General features: G+C 39.2%; 1 protein-coding gene across 9 annotated transcripts in view; it reads right to left on the bottom strand.

Annotated features, from left to right (window-relative positions):
- MBP (myelin basic protein) overlaps nucleotides 1-18,742 on the bottom strand; it is a 108,894-nt gene that overhangs the window by 8,764 nt on the left and 81,388 nt on the right. For all 9 annotated transcript variants that reach the window (XM_050971829.1, XM_009101571.4, XM_018908203.3 and 6 more), the window contains one exon: nucleotides 8,620-9,050. In XM_050971829.1, the coding sequence (XP_050827786.1) occupies nucleotides 8,620-9,050 (431 nt within the window). The remainder of the gene's footprint in view (nucleotides 1-8,619; nucleotides 9,051-18,742) is intronic.

The raw sequence follows: 18,742 nt of genomic DNA, 5'->3' as shown, positions 1-18,742 counted from the left end.
AAATTGCATTTAGATTGTCTTAGAAAACCAAACTGTTCCACAACCTGTAGGTTGTCCATAATGCTTAACCACCCCCACTAAGACATTTGGAACTGTACTGGTAGACTAAAATTATCTTTTAAGCATTATGTGATGAACACTGTGCTGTTCTGTGGGAAGAAAAAGCTGAAAGTTCAACAGGGAATTTGAGAGCCACTCAGCTGATTCTGTGTTAGTCCTTGAAACAGACTCTGAATCCCAAGCTCTAGTGCAATTCATATCCAGGTTCAAATTTAGGTAGTCAGTATGGTTTCTAAATATGTACGCCAAACAGTAATTGAGATGCATTATTTCAATAAATATATATGTTTTTTCTAATTTTAATAATATGGAAATCTGTGATATAGTTTAATGAGAAATCTGGCAGGCACTTGAATACAGAAATTGCTTCATCTTTGGATTTGGAGGGGCTTTGTCCATGGGGCTTTGTGTTCCTGGGCATGGCTGACACTTCATCAGAACCTTCCAGTGCTGCTACCCACTCACCAGGCAGCAACAGAATACACAGCCCATGTGGGATGTATTTTTCCATGCTTATTCTAGCAGTAGTGGAACTTCTGTGAGCATGCATTGCTAAATCAGAGCTCTGGTGGTGTTGGTTCCATCTTTGTTCATGTACAACCCAGGTAGCAGTTTGCTCTTGGTGGCAGTGTTTGTCCCAGGCTGTTCATGACTTGCTGATCTGTTACCAAAAACAACGGGAATGCTGACGTCTTCCCCACTGGCTGATCTGGTGATGACATTATAGTTAATTACCTAATTCAGCAGGCTTTTAAAATCACTTTAGGAAGGATGAGCCACTCATCCCTGTAATGGTACTGTTAATTTTTACTAATGTGGAAGTTAAGACAGAAATTAAATTGCTTGCTCAAAGGTATAGAGGAGACTTGACAGGAAGAGGGATGTAGAATGCAGGAGATTTTGCCTTTCAGGGTTGTGCTGAGATCAATCTTTGTCTAGAAATAGGCGATGAACGAAAAGAGGAAGAATTCTTAGCAGAATGACAGGAATAGCAAACGTGACAGTGAGTAGAGATGACTGAAAAGTAAGAAACACGAGGAAGGAAACAATAGAGAACTCTCCCATCAAGAGAAGTGCCAGTCAATGATCCAGAACCACATTTCTCCATAACCCCATTGCCCCCCTTTAGTGCCTTGATGATTAGTGTTCATAAATTAGCAGGTAAAAGAATTACTGGGGAAAAAAGAAGAATGGGGGCGGTTTTTCAGGAGAGTTCTGGTTTATGATGGGACTCAAATGGGAGACCTGTGCCATCATACTTTCTTGGATTTTTTCCCTGTGTCCAGTTTATTCCATTGTTGTGACACTTGATAAATGGTTTCGGAGGCAAAACCCAGTGCTTTAATTTGGCTTGGCTTTTTTGAAGCATTTTTTCTGCCTAGCGTGAATGATTTTATTCAAATATTCTTCATGACAGTAGTTCTATATCTGCTTGGACATAGTCTCTGATGCATACTCAGTATTGTTCTGTTATTGTTCAAGTTGGTATCAATGACAAAGATTAAACTTTGTTGAAATGATCCATGGTTTGGGTGGGGGTTTTATTGGCTGGATTTGTTTAGGATTTTGTTTGAGAATCATCACTCCAGCACAAAAAAAAAAAAAAAAAAAAAAAAAAAAAAAAAAGAAGACTTTGGCTAGTAGGTATTGTCCAAGCAGCTTCTGCTACCATCAAACTTCACAGCCTTTAGGACTTTACTGTACATGGGCAGGATATGGAAGGCATCCTGCATTGGTATTCACCATGATCAGTTTCTACTGATCACCTGCATATTTGGTGGAGATGCATCTGTTGGCTCCTGTCGCTACAGCAAAACAAATGGGTATGGCCATTGGTAAGAAAGCAGTAATTTATACAATTTTTAGATGTCCTGTTCCCTGGTATTTTCATATAGTCATAAAGGTAATACAATAAGCAGTATGGGAATGATTTAGAAACAAAGCTATAAATACACAATCACTTTGCAGCTGCTGGCCAGAAAAAAGTTACTACAACCTTGATTTCTGGAAATCTCAGATGGCACATACTCAACCACCCACCCACCCATAAAATATTTGATCACTTCTCATCTTTGAGGGATTGGCCCAATTCTATTTCTTTTCTGCCTTTAATAGGTAAGCAAGTGACAAGCTAATCTCTCATACAGGTTGTAAAAGCACTATTGCCTGTCTCAGCATAACTGGTAGAGAGAGTGTAATAGCAAGGAGGGTTTACTCTTATGAAATATTTAGACATTGCATTGTTAATAGAATATTTCTTTGAAAGAAATACATGGTTAAAATTTCCAATAATACTGTTAGTATAAAGTGGGGAAGATGGACCACTCCAAACCTGAGGCTCATACAGTTTCCAAGGTACATTAATTTTATGATGTATCAAAAATGGAGAAGTAGATGCATCGTAAGAAATAGTTTTTAACTGATTTTAATTGATTTGTAAAAATTCAGTAAAATCAACTGAAAATGGCAGTGGACGATTTCTTGTGGAGGTCAGAAATGAAACCAAGTAACTTTGGAGTGTAATGTGTCTTAAATGGAGACCATTTCGGGAACATGGTGAGATATTTAGCATCAGTAAAAAAGGTGAAAGCCAGCAATTGTTACTAATGCTATGTGATGACAGAGGTACAAAACAAGGTCAGAAACAAAAAAAGTAGTAACTTTTGCTCTGGTTTTCTATCTGGAAGCATTTACCATTGTGTAACCTGAAAAACAGCTGAAGTACATACAATAATTTATTTTGGCATTCTAGGATGGAAAGTGCTAAAGCTAATGCAGTTCTTCATTTGCAAGGAATGTGATAGAAAATACTAATTTAGCAGATTTTAATATAAAGCAATTTCTTACTTATCAAACTGCTTCAGCTGCAGAGAAGTAAACATTACATTGTTCTTAGGCAGAGAAAATCCTTGTGCTAAATTTTTTATAGCTCTATTTGACCATCTGTATGTACATTTTGGTGATCTGTATGTACATCCCTGCCTGGCCCTTGCACTTGTTTAAACAAACACCCCCTCTGATATATTAAAAATTAAATCCAGACCTTACTCTCATCTGGGCTGAGGGGCCATGCAGGTAAACACGAGAGGCATGGCTGAGAACAGCTGAGGCCAATTCCCACCAAAAGATCCCAAAGCTTCCATCAGTGCCCCTCCACCAGCTCTGCCATCAGGCTCAGGCCCAGGCAAAGGGCACCACAAGCTTTGAACTTCACCAAGTGCTTAAAAGAATCCTTGGAGCTCTTCTGTATGCAACTTACACATACTACTGTTACTATTATATCATATTAGTGGATAGGAGACCTTAGAAATAGTCAAGCAAAGACTGAACTGAAAGATCCTGTTAGAAGTTTAATGAAAGGGTAAAACCTTTTGCTGTGGAGTGATTAGAAACAGAGATCCTTCAAATGCTTTAGTTGATTAATTTGTATTTTAGCCTGAACATGTTACTAATACATTTCTGAATGCAAGAGGCACAAGACCATACAAAAACCAGTAAAAGCAGTGAAGCACACAGGCAATCTCCCCAGTCATGATTTTCTCTTTAACTGGTAAAACAAATAAGCAAGCCCCAAATACTTTGTCCCATTTCTAAACAAACCTTGCCATGCAGCTGATGTCAGGTGAGCAAGAAGCATTACTAATAGATTACCAAAATTTAGTGCTTGCACTTTGAAGTACCACTTAAAGAGCATTTAACCTATTCCCAATTCCCAAATTCCTCTAGTACCTTGTAATAATTACTTCAATTAGTAACCTCCTTGAAAATGCAAGTTCCAGTGCATTAAGTAATGTGTTAATTATTAGGCATAAATAACATGTTTATGGTTATACAGGTGTTAAATGAACATGTCAAAGTCAATCCCATGATGTTGGCTCCTAGACCTTTCACGTCTCACATGGTGTGCGTACTCACCGGTTGGTATTGCCTTGTTTTGTACAGGTGATTTTTTTGAAAACAGGCAAATCTAAAGTAGTCTGAGGTTCTACCACTGCACAAGCTAAATGAGCTTCAGACTGGCAGTTCTGTTACAATAATTCATTTTTAGGCTGCTACAAATGAGAGGCCAGATTCAGTGAGAACATCAGATTCAGGAGCTTTGGTTATTCAAAGCCCACCTTTTCCTTCCAGAAGGAAACCTCTCTATTCCCTTCTGTCCAATGCACTGTTCTAACTGAATTTTGCAGAAGGACATGCAGCCTCTTAGTGAACTAAAAACCTGCTACGTACAAGTAGTTTGTTGCAACTTCTGTTAATGGATTAAAGGATTTAAAACAAATTAAATCATTAGTACACTGGGTTTTGTGATGTAAACAGTTTAATGAATACATAAAGCACATAAAAAGCAAAAGATTAAAACAAAATTATTGTTACAACCACAATAAACTCTATAATTTTTTTTACAAGCATACAGCTTGCACAGCAGGTTTTACAAAACAGTGTAACAAGCAATACCACTCCCTGAAAACTAAGACTTGGAAATTAAAATCACAGTAAGTATTTACTTAAATCACATCATATACTAGTCAGACTAGCACTGATTTTACTGCTTTTCAAATTCTTCATGGTGCTGTAGTATACATTAAAGCTTCCACAGGAAATGTGAATAGAGTTCAAGTGCAAAAAAAAAAAATATATATATACTGAATAATTTTTCCCTCTATGACATTATTTAAAACTGTGGTTCCTAAACGTTTTGCCTTTGCATGGTTATCACAACCATTTCTGTAGACCCCCACTCTAGCAACTGCTTAGCTCAGGAGTGGGTTTGGAACTGCTGATTCAGAAATGCTGATCCTAAACCCTGGTTCTGCTCAAGCTGAGAAGAACTTCAGCCCAGTGCTGCTCCTGCCTTGTATCTGTCTGTTGCATGGGGAAGCCCCACCTCTACATTCCATATTTCTTGCACCCAAACACATAGAAGTTGGGAAGGAAATACAGGAGCAAGGCTTCATTCAGGCAACAGTGGACAGTTACAAGGATGTGTACAGAACTGAAGCAAAATGTAAAAGAGAAATTGATTCAATCTTTCACCAAGTCTTGCCTCATCTATTATTTACTGTCACTCACATATTTTGGTTTGTTTGATCTGTGTCACAAGTGTAGTTTAAAGTTTAGTACGTTAATGAAAAATGTTAAATGAGGAGAGAAATGTTTTTGTTTCACAATCCAAACTTAGTAGAAAAAAACCTAAAATAAACAAGAGGATTACAAAACAACTGCATCAAAGAAACAAAACAGCAGTCAGTACATACTGAAGTTGAATACAGGCTCAGAATCTAGGAGGCACAAAGAACATTTGATCGTTTTAACAAACTTGCTTAGACAAATATTCTATAAAGATTAGAAAGGAAATAATTTATTGTTATGCTACTCTCTCTTGCATGCTATTTAAAATGTCTGCACCACAGTTTCTGCCACCATTTAAAATTCTTTTTTTAATATGATTAAATTTGAGCTGTGCACAACAACAGTTTTGTTTCAAATATTCTACCTTAAAAGTTTTTCTTAAAAGTACAAAATTCAAGCTGGTTTTAATTGAGTTTCAGCTATAAAAAAATCTCGATGGGATTGGGGGAAAAATGGCAAATGCACTTGCTGCCCCTTAGAGGAAAAGGAGTATTTCTGTACATTCCAGTATTTCTATTTTTAACAACTCCCATGGAACTCCCATGCAATTTAACTTCAGAATTGCAGGGCAGGGGAGAACCTGTCTCCACATGAGACAAGGAGGCCCATGAAACAGTCCCAGCATTGTTCCCACCCCACCTTTCAGGACACAATAGAGAATATTATTCATTAATGTACTTCTTAGCTATGGATGCAAGAAGAAAATGCCTCCACAAAGAATTTATAATGTGTTTTGCTTGAATGTCAGCCCTAAAACTGTACAAAGAGCAAGTGTTGTCTTTGCATTCCAGTGCTTGCTGGTGTGGGTAGTTGAGATGCACCCACTGAGGCATGGGCTGGCTGAAAAAGGAAGACTGCAAGAAAGGCAGCTGCAGAATTGCTTTGAAATGCTTCAAAATAAAAAAAGAAAAAAGTGCAAGCAAATAAACAGTGCAGCTCTAGGAATTTTTCAAGCCTTTGAAATTCATCCTTTAAGGTGCTTTTAGTGGTATCTTATTGACCAAAGACCTGTTTACTTAGTGAAGTCTGGAATACTGCCAAGTGACTTCATTCTATTTTGGCTGATCCATCAACACCTTCATCATCTATCAGTGAACGTCTACAAAATTCAGCAAATGGCAACAACTATTTAGGGTTTAAGCACAAATGAGCCATGTAGATTTCCTCTGTCTACTCTTGTATAAATAAATGACACCACAAGCCTTTCTTGATACAAGAAACCAAAAGGCATTGTTTCAAAGAGGCTAAATAAATAATAGTTGAAATGACTGTGCCACTTGCTCAATACTTTCCACACTGAAGCCCTCCCACAAGAGAGTTTCCTAGGAATGTTTCCTAGAATGTACATCAATATTATCATTGTGTGGAAGAGTGCTAGAGATGCTTTGGCACTGGAAGTCCTAATGTGACAGACTTTTGCCAAAATAATACAACTTCTCTGTGCTTCCAGCTCAGATCTGCAAATCGGGACTCTGTAACACTACGAGCAGTTGTTCTAAAGGGAAAAAACCCCAAACAACTACTTCTGCTTGGTAAAAAATGTCAGAATTGTCCATAATTCTGTTCTGTTTTGCAGACATTTAAGTTCTTCAAAATAGCATTTTACAGCAGAGATAAAAGACATGATGTCCTGTCCTCTCATACATAATTACATCATAATCTATAGAGAATCATTGCAATCATGTTCATGGCAAAGAATAAAATACAGACTTTGTACAGTTGGCAGACATTTTTTAGTCATTACTCCTAAAAACTGAGTTGATTGGTTTGATTTATTGCCACACAGGAATGCACACACCTCTGTATATTCTGTATGCAGAATCTGAACTTTTTGGTATTGTCGCCTCGGTGTACAAAGAACATTTTATAGACTATTTTTCATCAAGTAACACAGTACATGAACAAAACAGCAAGAGTTGAGCTGGCCAAGCAGGCCCCAGAAAACAGCAGCTGGGAACAGTCTCTGTTATTTGCAGTAGCAATAAGAAAAGAGGTTTTCTTCATGCTCACAGCAACTGCTTGTTGCATTTATGAACATTACACACAAAAATGTTGCTACAGAAAAAACTGCCTGGTTGCTAAATCTTTGTCAATAGCATTACAGGCCCCTGTTGGTAAAGGTGAGAAATAAAAAGAACAAAACACCCAGCTTGCTTAGTACCGCCCACCAAGTGTGAGAAGCTTCTGGTTTTAAGTTTCTAGAGTATTTTTCATCCAGTGGTCTCTACATTGCAACAACTCTTCAGGGAAGGGTTATTACACATTGTGCTTCCAGGTGTGGAGCTGTGAAGGGCACTGAAAGCCACGGCTGTGGGACCACCACAGATCAGTTTTACACCACAGGGCAGTTTGTGTCAGCACTGAGAGACAGCACAGATCACAGGCTGGAACACTGAATAGACCTCAAAGGCTGTCAAAGGATTTTCAAAAATTTAGGCTCAGCCAGCAACCATGAATTCTGCATTTTGCAACACACAACTTGAGCAACTACAACAAATTCAGCTAAAAGAAAAGTTTTACAGCCCCACAGCAGTTCCATTCGAATGCCTATGTAGTGTGTGGACACACAAACACAAGACTCCACTTATCAATTACATGACAAAAGGTACAGCGAAAACATATTAAACTTTGTCACTTGAATAACAGTGAACTAATATGCCAGCTGCATAATTTATCAGAGGAGGCAGGTATCCTGGAAAAGGGAAGAATGTAATTAACAGTCTTTCATCGATGCCCTTGGTTTTGAACTGATAGTGTAGAAATGGCCTGATATACAATTTCTAATATGAAATGCTTGGAATAAATCTCAACTTCTTGTCAGAATAAAGCAGCTGGATTATTTTGTACATCTGGGATTCAGGATAGTATCTGTCAAGCCATCTCCCCGGCAATGCTGTCCTTAAACCTGCTGTCCTTTAACTGACCTTGAACATACTCTTGCACAAGCAAGCTGAGAATTTGGCCACAACTCTTTTTCTAACATCTATTTCCAAGTTTGCCCCACAGTCAGTGCCAAGATATGCAGAGATCGTCTTGTATTTAATGCTCTCATCCAGCTCCCTTTTGCAAATATTTAAGAACAACACACAAAAGCAGACTGAAGTTTCTCTAAATGGCACAGCATAGAAATGCACACAGCACGCCACAATAAATGCTCATAAAAATTCCTCCCAGTAATGTTTCTAGAACCCCCTGGATTTCTAATACTCTGTGTTACTCAGAGTAGGTCCTCTTGTTTCCCAGATCTTTGCTTTTTTTTGTTGTTGCTGTTTTCAGTTTAAAGCCAAGCATTATATTACAAGTACCATCCCGCTGGCTAGGTCAACTCTTGCCTTATAGCAGTGAGACCTTTCTTTCAGACCCACCCTTCCTGTTTAATTGTACTGTGTTTTGCTGTAGCCTTGCAGTTCTCTACTCCTCAGAGCTCACCTTGCCCGAGCCCCGGCGGGGAACGTGCCTTTCACCTCCAAAGAATCTGCCCAGCGAGTCAAGTAGACCCGAGTCTCTGTGCCGTGGGGATCCATGTCTGGCATGGTCTATAGTGCTCGCAGACGCCAGTTTTGATCCGTGCCGGAAAGAGGAGCGTTTTTGTGAAGCCATCAAATCCGAATTCTCTGAAGCTGCTGCACTGTCCTCTTGGATGGTCTGTAGCTCGTCTGACTCGGAGGGCCGATCTTTGAAGGTGTTGTCTTCTCTTCCTGGGGCATCTCGGGAAAAGAGGCGGATCAAGTGGGGGCGACCAGTCCTGTCAGCTGGGTTGGCCTCGGGCCAGGCATTCTTTGGGTCTGCTGTGCCTTTGGAGTCTGTCACCGCTGGGCTCTTCGTGGAGGTCCCATTGTTCTGGTTCACATCTGCCTCTCCTGCAAACAACAAGGATGAGATATGAATGCAGGCCTGTGAAAAACAGCCCTGGAACAATGCTGCTTTCTTTCCCTTGCCTTGAGATGCTCATTTCATACAAAACCCTTAAGATGTGCAGTTGTAATGAAACTATGTTCTCTTCCAGCCTTAAAGAACATTAAGTTATCTTGGAACTGAAACCAGAATGATGTTCTCACACAAATTTGCAGTAGTTCTAGGTGATTTTTTGGTGTGTGTGTGTGTGTGTGTGTGTGTGTGTGTGTGTAGGTTTTGGTTTTCTTTTTAACACGTTTATAAATAGATTGATAGGTTACTTGAAGCATAACTGAAACTTCCATGGTTTTTTACATGGAAGGCTTGTGGATGAGGAGGCTTTCAGTGAGTAATCAGAGTCCCTGTACTTTCCCTTGAGAACTGCTACTCTAATTAGGTCATCTTTCTCCAAAACAGGGGATAAAAAACCCAGTGACATTGCAGACCTGTGCTTTCACAAGTGCATGTTCCCTCTCCATAATGTCAGAGCTCATGGCCTCATTTGGAATCCCATGCTATAACTACAATATGGATCAAACAAACAGTGAGGGGAAGGGGTTTTCTGCCCCACTATTGAAATTTTCCTCACTTCAAAAAAAGGAGAGCACTAAACTGCAATTTCTACTTGGCCTCTCATGATAGTTTTTGTCCATTTATGATGATCCTGGCACTCTAGGTACAATGTCCTAGTACTGATGCTGAAGGCCTAAAGCTAAACTGTCTAATTTGTATTTAGTGCTTGTGAGAAATGACAATAACAATTACCAGCAAGCTTTTTTTTTTAGCCAAGAAAGGTGCCAAGACAGACCCCTGTGGTAAGCGAAATGCCTGCTGCCTTCTCCACAGCTGTGCTCTGATGCACCCAGTAAAATACCTGAGAAGCATCAGCTGCAACACACTCAGCCCTTCCTTCACCTGTAGTAGCTCCTTCTATCAGTGACAGAAATTTATGGAGGTTTTGATGGTCTATACCATGACTCCTGTTCTAAAGGAAACTGAACCCACTGAAGAACATGCCTTATCTCCAAGGAACACCAAAAGAGTATTAGTAGGTCACTGCTTGAGGAGCAACCTTCAGCACAGACACCTCCCACACACTCTGTGTCAGAAATGTCTCTTGGAGCTAAGGGGGCTCAGAAATCCAGAAATAAGTTAGTCATGTATTACCTTTAGAGTCTCCTAATTACCTTTTTGCATCCTCATTTGATTTGGTCCTTGTTGCATTGGAAGGATAGGATCTGGCAAATACTGCTGTGTTTTCAAAGTACTCTGGGCTCAAGTACTTTGCTGATTCAGCAGAGCAATTTTATACTTGACACAGTCATTTCATATGGTTTCACCCATCCAGAGGGCACTAAAGAAACCTTTTCTCAGGCTGAGAATAATTCTGAAATAATTTTATGGGTAACAACACAAGACAGCACAATGATGGCTTCTGCAAAACCTGTGTGTAGGTTACAATTGGTTATAATCAGCCTGCTACAGTTTTCCATATAAAATCATAAAATGCAGTTTTGCTGTGCATTTTTTTTATTTCGTTTGTGAAAACTAGCTAGAAAATGTTCAAGAAAAATTTCTTAGGTTAAAACATCTGAAATGCTCTCAGGAATACAATTATTTAACCAGTGCCTAACTGTCACTGAAGACCTCATTGGTGGTGAAAATATTTGCTGGCAACTTTGGAACTTTAGTTTTCCTGAAAAGATGCTCTCAAACTTATTAGGAACTACTAACATACCCAAATGACTTTCTTAATAGAACAAAAGAAAAGCAACTAACTTGGATGTGTGACACATTCTGAAACTGCAAAACATTTCAAACAGCAACTCTAAGCCTAGGTTCTATACCATAATACCAATCCATTCAAGGACAGAAAAAGAAAAGCAAACAAAAGAGTTATTGTATTTAATTAAATGCATTAACAAAACACCAGAGCATCTGCATACTAATATTTTTCACAACAGTTGTTCTTTGTGCCTCTGAATACGGGTATTGGTAAGCAACAAAGAAGGGTATTTGTGCCACAAGAGTAGCTTCTCCCAATGCATACGCAGTGGGCTATCAAGGATAAAGCTTCTGGAGGCTTTCTCTCAGCAGTGAAAGCACACATTTAAGTTTGCCTCTAAATTCTCTTCATGCTTATGTCTTCTCTAATATATAAAAACACGTTAGAGAGATACTGTTAATATTGTTACTAACTAATCAAAGTCTTCCAGTGCATTTGGAGAGACAGATCACTTTAATAATGTCCTAAGGACATCAAGAATTAATGGACTATATAAATGTATGCTTATTTGTTCATTTAAAAACAAATATTTAGACTTCTATTAGAACCTATTGTAAATGCTTTGTATAGCTACTATTTTTTAAAGTTGTTTTTCTTTGGAAGATGAAGCTCGCTCTTAAAACAGAGCACACGACCTGAACCATATCACATGTACAAAAGAAAGTTGCCCAGGGAGGAAGAGATCTTAAGCACTTTTTTGCTAATCCTTGTAAAATGAAGTAAAGCAGAATGCATTGCCATAGGCATTAAGTAGAAGGGGATGGAAGTGTCTTCTATTTATATGTAAGTGCATATGGTCCTTGAGAGCTGCACAAATGAGAGCACAGGCAAAGCAACTCCTCACATTAGCCCAAAACCAGCCAGAGAGAACGAGACTCCAAGTGACTTCCAAAAAGAGGAATACAGATGGACAAAAAATTCTTAGCACTGTGTTAATGAAACCAAAGAGAAAGTCCAAAGGTGCTTTCAAAGAGACAATAATAAATCCAATCCTTAATAGGAATTAGATCCCATATAAGTATTTTAAAACTAGTGTGGCCTTGGTGTTTGATTAGACATTGATAGTTTATCCCATTTCTTGAGAATGAAAATAACTCTTTTCCCGAAGCTGCTAATTGGTTGGGACCTCTCAGTCCAATGCTTCAAATAACTCCTCTCAAGAACCACAGAAATTTGTTCTATGCAGAGGACAATCCCTCATCGAGAGACCTCGGATACAACTATCCTTCTCATGGATCACTCGGAAGGGCTGCTCTATCACAGTCCCTCCTTGAGTCTGCAGGCTGCTTCCATACAGAGGACAGCCTGGAAAGACGTTGTTAAGCTAGGAGTTTTAAAAAAGATTACAAGTTTTTCATCTCCTCCTACTCCTCTCCAGTCTTGCTTTCTTGCAGATACTTGTAATTCCTCTCACATTCCTACTGCTGTTCCCTCTACAAATGCTGTAAAACAAACGAGGAAGATGAAGCTGATAAAAGCTGAAGTACATTACCTTACTTTGGGTTCTCAAGAGAGGCTTAGATCAGCAGTCACAGTGCTTAAATATTTGTATGAAATCTAAAGTATTATTTACTCATTAGAAAGGCCAGAAAGGGCATTAATCAACTCTGCAACATCAAATATTTAATACACTTTATCATAACGACAGGCTGCTGTGATCAATTACACTTCCTTTTTCTCTGCCTTCTTTTCTCAGGGTATGAAGATGGAAATTATTAAACTTCTAAATCAACTTTTCATTTAAGCCTAAGTCATCTATATATACAGAGCACTGTTTTTCAGTGCTTTCAGAAATATAATCTGTATTTGTCCTTTTCTACCTTTTTGGTTCTCTCTTTTCTATAGATGTCAACTGGATAGTGAAATACAATGCAGTATAGTCCTCAATTCTTATGTTTATTTCAGTATTTTTACTGAAATGCTGACAATAAAATATTGGTTAAAACATCTGACTTTTTGTATTGATTCATCTATGTTTAGTCACTTGAACAACAAAAGGTAACACCTAGAAATTCATCAACTTTGTCACAGCTGAGATTTAAAGATCTCTGGTAAGCTACAGCAATAAGACAAATGTATTAGTAATAGCTTGCCTTGCATTAGTTAAGAGGCTGAGACCACTGTTTTGGAATATGTGGCTTCTAATAACATTGGTGGTAATATCAGGCACTTGAAACAATAAAAGGCCCCAGAAAAAATATCCATCATCACTACCTACATGCTGCAGCTGAGGATATCTGGGTTCCAACTCTGAGCTGAGACAATTTCACAACAATCCAGCTCCTGGTTTCGACTTTTATTGCAGCACAGCCCACAGCAGAACAGCATGTCCCCAGCCATTAGACTTCACTACAGAAGTATTTGAGGAGACAGAGGAAAGAATTATGTCTCCATTGTTAAATCTGAACTGCAAAAGCTTGATTCATCCTCATTATGCTAAGACACTGCAGACAAAAAATGGCTCTTAGCCTAACTTCTCTAATATGGTTAGAAGGCAATATGCCATCAGACATTTCAATTCACAGACCTAATTACTGGGTTTGTCTCATGCTTGTCAAACAGTTGGGAATCAATTCTGGACAAATATTTCTGTTTGTAATGGATGGCATGCAGTATAATTGTGAAACAAACACTTGGTCATAGCTCTGAACACAACCAGAACGGATGTGCTGGTGCATTTAGCCTATACACAAACATTCTCCCCATTTTCTAGCAGAGTGAACTCAGAGAGAAGTGCCTGTGTATCTCATGATGCAGATTCACATGACACATTTAACACTCCTTCTGCACTTAGCCAAGAGATCACTTCCAATACAGCTTGCTCTCCTCCCTCCTTGCCAAAGCTTATCACCTTCAGGAAAAAAAACTTCCACCCAAAGAGCAACTTTTCTCTATAGCTTCAGCATAACTGAAGGAATGATATTTTTCTGCACAAGAACTTTGCCTTTTTCTATGGGCTAACCAAGATGCAGACTAAACCACCACAAAAATGAGCACATGCTAAGCATAACATGCACTCCTTTGATTTCCCTCTCTCACTTCTTTCATTAGATATTTTACAGCAAACAAAGCTCTTATCAGACTAGAATAAAAAAGTTGTGAGGGTGTTTCCATTCCACTGATGAGCTGAGGACATTCCTACACGGATCTGCTGAAGCAGTGAATAAGGGGTCTGCTGTGGCATAACTTTCCTTACAATAAAACTTAGTGTTAAAAACACAGTAAAAGGTGAAACCCCTCACCTGGTCCAGTATTTATTTCTATTGAATTAAATTTGAAAAAGACAAAGTTTAGTTCTATACTACATCTTGGGTCAATAAGGATCAGTGGCTGAGCCTGCTGAAAGTTGTTGCACTGCTGTTGGTAAAGGCACAACATGGGTTTAGACATTTAGACTACATTGTTGTAGCTGGGTGAATGAAAGTTCCACTTAACACTTTACAAGTGCCTGACAAACCCTGCTTTTCCTGAATCCCTGGTACCTCATGGAGTACCAGTTCTTAGCTGTTCTCTGCAGAAAGCCTTATGCCCCCTAAGAGCTGATGCCTAACCAAAAATTAATAGATCAAATAGGATCTATTAATTGCTAGATCTTTGCTAATACCCAAGTTTTGGCACAGCTTCCTTCAGACTCATGAAAGATCTCATTTCTCCAAGCCCTCCCTGGTCCTCTCCTGCTGAAGAGCAGCTTCTGGGGTAGCAGAGTTTGGCCTTACAGCAGAGCTCATATGAAAACACAAAAACGTTTGATGAAGAGGAGGAAAATGTAGTTCACATCCTGTTATGGAATCAACCGTCTTTGAAGCTGACACTTCAGCTATATTATTTATGCTCACATTTCAAAAAAAGTACTGAATTCACTCAGGTAAAATAAGAATATGTACTTTTTAGCATTAATAGAATAGGAATATGTACTTTTTAGCATAAAATTATGCTGTAGGGAAAAACCTGAAAATTGCATAGGAGAATGTGAATTCTTTCAGACACTAACTACTACAGTATGAAAACATTAAGTGTGATTCTTCTCACTTTATTTCTGATACTATCCAAAACATTAAAAAAAACCCCAAACCCTCAAACATTTGACATACTTTGGCATCAACTCACAAGTATTACCTATTTTACTAGCTAAGAGAGTAAAATCTCTCCTGAAACAATTTCCCAAAAAGCCAGTCAATGAAAAACTTGCTGTAGTAGTATTAATAAAACATATTAATTTTGCAAGTTCAGTAGGTTAATCAATATCTTGATTTTTTTTCTTTCCCCTAAATTCTGCTAGACTTATCATCCCAAAGTGTTTAATATGTAACTGTGAACCACTGCTTGTTACAAGAGTACCAGTTTCATGATAAATGCATCCCTTAAGCATTGCTCTGCAGTAAAGCAAACATTTTTGGGAGAAGAACCCCTCTAAGGTGGTGCTGGCACAGTGTAATTGTTGCTGTGGTATCTTTTTGGGTAGGGTAACTATACTGACTTTTTAAACTTGCCCAGTAAAACCACAATGCAACCAATGAGTTGGTGAAAACACACAGCAATGGGACTTCTAGCTGAAATGGTGACATTCTGATAAATATGCCTAAATCTTATTTTGTGAATCAGCAAACAGCACATAATTTTTAGTTCTGCTGACAACTTCATGATTTGAGAGGGCTGGTTCTGTGAAATGACTACAAAATAAAAATTAGAAATTAAAAATAAGCCGTATACTCATTACAGCTTATGTTCAACATTATCACTCTGCTGAAGGCAATTACATTTTATGGTATCAGTGAGTAAAAAGTAGTAATACTGTCTGAGCCAGAGATTTTTGATATATCAGGAGTCTTCCTGCTGGAAGCCTTTTCTGTGTTTTCACCAAGGCACACACAACTCCTAGCATCTGCATGTCAGAGATATGAGGACACTGCCAAGTCTGTGCAGTAATAACCCACAGTCCATGCCCAAAGTCTGGATATTAATGGAAAGCATGTGTGGTTACCGTGGGCTGAAACACATCAACATCCCATTGCCCACTGAGGGCTGCACTCCAGGAGTCAGGACTCAGACTTGATGGAGGAAAAACAACACCATACCTTCCCCAGACCTGTACACCCTGTATTATTTATGCCTTTAAGAACTCCCTCTCCTCTGTGTTCTTACTGAAGAAATTTAGCCAGTCAGTTCTGCCCATGTCAAAGAAAGAGATGAAAGCAAAGCAGCCAGCGAGGCGTTTCCAACCACAAGAACTGGAGCAGCAGCTGAATACCAGATCCCTGTGTTCTCCTGTTACTGCTGATGCTGAGGCTTAAAACCAGGGGGGCAACAGACCTTTTTTCCCTTCAACCTACTGTGTAAGTCACATTAGATTCAACATAAAAGAAATTAGCTGGGAGGCCTAAGTTACACATCATCTGTCACTGCATGGTGCCTAATTTCCTCTTCATCGTCTTTTTTAATGGGCTGTGCATGTATTTCAGCAGTTCAGTGGAACACCTTCATAAGAAATTACCAGTGATTAAGCACTGAATAGGACTTCCCAGGGAAGTGATGGAGTCACTATTCCTGGAAGTGTTCAAGGAATGTGGCACCTAGTGCTGTGGTTTAGTTGATGTGGTGGTGCTCAGTCAAAGGTGGGACTCAATCTTTGAGGTCTTTTCCAGCTTTGTAGGAAAGACATTTTGTGCTGTCCTCGTGAGCCAGCAAAGGCTTCCTAAAGAGAAGGAAAGCCCCATATGTCTCTCAAGGAAGGCATCAAGGCTATCCCCATGACAATGTGATGGAAGAGAGTAAGTTAGAAGATGTGGACTTTAGCTGGCTCACAGAATGACGTGGCTCCTTGTCCACCTATTGAGAACTTTATTTCCTTCTTCTGACCAATGGGCAGTGCATGTGTCTGTTAGGCAAATGTAAATATCTTGAAAAACTATAAAGGCAACATGTTGCTACAATAAATCTCTCTTATACACCTTCTGATGGAGTCTTGGTTCCTTGCGCCCTGTCGCGCTCTATAGCAACATTCAACGATTCCATGACCAGGAAAGAGAAAGTTGGCTCAGGACTGTCACGAGCCTTGTGGGTGTGTGAAGGGATGGTTTGCTTGTGAGGATGGGTAAAGAAAAGAAACAAGGAAAAAGAGGCATTCAAAAAGGCTAAAAGCATCCCCTGAGCGAGAACAATTTTTGATCATCAGACTGTAGTTAAAACCAATCCACTTGACTGCAGAAAGTGCCTTGCCCTCCGCATGCCTTCACAGAGCTGGGCACTCGGTTATCCGTGCCTCTGGCTCACAATGAAGAGCTGAAGCAGAGCCCACACGGTGCCCTACCATTGCAGAGGAATGCAGCAGTGTAGGCCTGCCTCGCTCCCTCTCGCTCTTGTTTTCCACAACTCCTGGCACTGCCTCCACTTGCTGAGGCTTACAAAGGCCAGTACAGAAAACAAAAGAGCCTGTGGTTGAAACCAGTGGGACTTGCTATGGCAGAAATTTGGAATCTATGAGAAGCATGTGGCAATTCTCCACATGGCCTGCAGAGAGGTTTTTTAAAACTTCAACAAAGAACTTTATCCACCCACCAGTTTCAAAGAAAAGCGTTCCTTTGTGTTACTAGAACATATAGGTTTGTTTTAATCTCGAACATCTCACAAAAGAGCCTCCCACAGCAAAGCCAGCTGGAGCATCATTTGTAACAAACAATTTCATGTACTTAAGGAGGAGAAATTGAATCACCTGCTGACCCATCAGCATTTGTATTCCTTAAAAATTGTGCAACTGACCAGTATTAGACAAAAACTGCTTGATTATTTATCTTTTCTGCTTCACTTGCATTGAGTCTGAGTAATTGTTAGGTTGTAAAACTTAGATATATCCCCCACCCACCAAAGTATGGCAAAATGAGTAGTGCTTCCATCAGACCTCACAACTTCTGCTATCTTTTGTATTTTCCACATCAGTTATGTTTTACTGGAAAATAACCTATTCCCATCAACTGGGTACCCAATATTACAGTTAATTTTTTTTTGCATAATACCATAGAGAAACAGGGCCTTAAAAGCAGCACAAAAAGAAATGTAGGTGAAATGAATGAAGTGAGGGCAGTGACTGAACCAGCTGGTTCAAAGAAGTTGCTCAGAGCATGATAAGCAGCACATAAAAACCCTAGCAGCAGAATATTTCCTGTTAAAACCAATCATGTAGTACCTCCAAAGAGGGCCTGTTAACACTTCTGTGTTTTTCTTGATCAGGATTTAACTGTCTGAGTGGTATTTTATTGTTTAGAAAGTATAAACTGCAGAATAAAATACACTTGTTGTAAGTTAACCAAATAAGCTACCTTTCAAAACCATGGTTTGATTGTGACCACAGAGAAACTACTTGTAGCATAAGGCTATAAAATGCAACTTCAATAAGCTGCATTTTAGTTCTACAGAATCACAGTGTTCATGTGTGTTAACTTTTCCTGAGACCAAATAACCCAACTAAATCCAAACAGAGCCCAAAGTACTGTAGAGAAGATTTTCATATGTTAAAATAAAGAGAATAAGAATGTGTTTAACTCCCCCCAAAATAACACACTGATTTGCTGGTTTGAGGACGTAACTTCGAAGTTTGTTTTCTAATACAGCCTTGTATAGAGCAGGTCCAGGTAAAAAGCAAATTACAGGAGTATGGCAGTCCTAGAGAGAAGAGTGCACAACACAAGCCAGGTTTCTGGAAGCTGTGGATCACCTGCAGGATGATTGTAATCAATAAGCTTGACATTTTCATGCATCCTTCAAGGGTACATTGCCATATCTCTGGATTTCTCTATTTGGCCCCAGTATATTCTGAACTGAAGATTTTAATAGCACAAGTGACCCCAGAGAATCATGGTTACAGAATTTACAATGAGG

Source organism: Serinus canaria, chromosome 2 (assembly GCF_022539315.1).
Source record: "Serinus canaria isolate serCan28SL12 chromosome 2, serCan2020, whole genome shotgun sequence".
Taxonomy (NCBI): Eukaryota; Metazoa; Chordata; class Aves; order Passeriformes; family Fringillidae; genus Serinus; species Serinus canaria.
The sequence above is the reverse complement of the archived record's forward strand: the minus strand, read 5'-3'. Positions and strand labels throughout refer to the sequence as shown.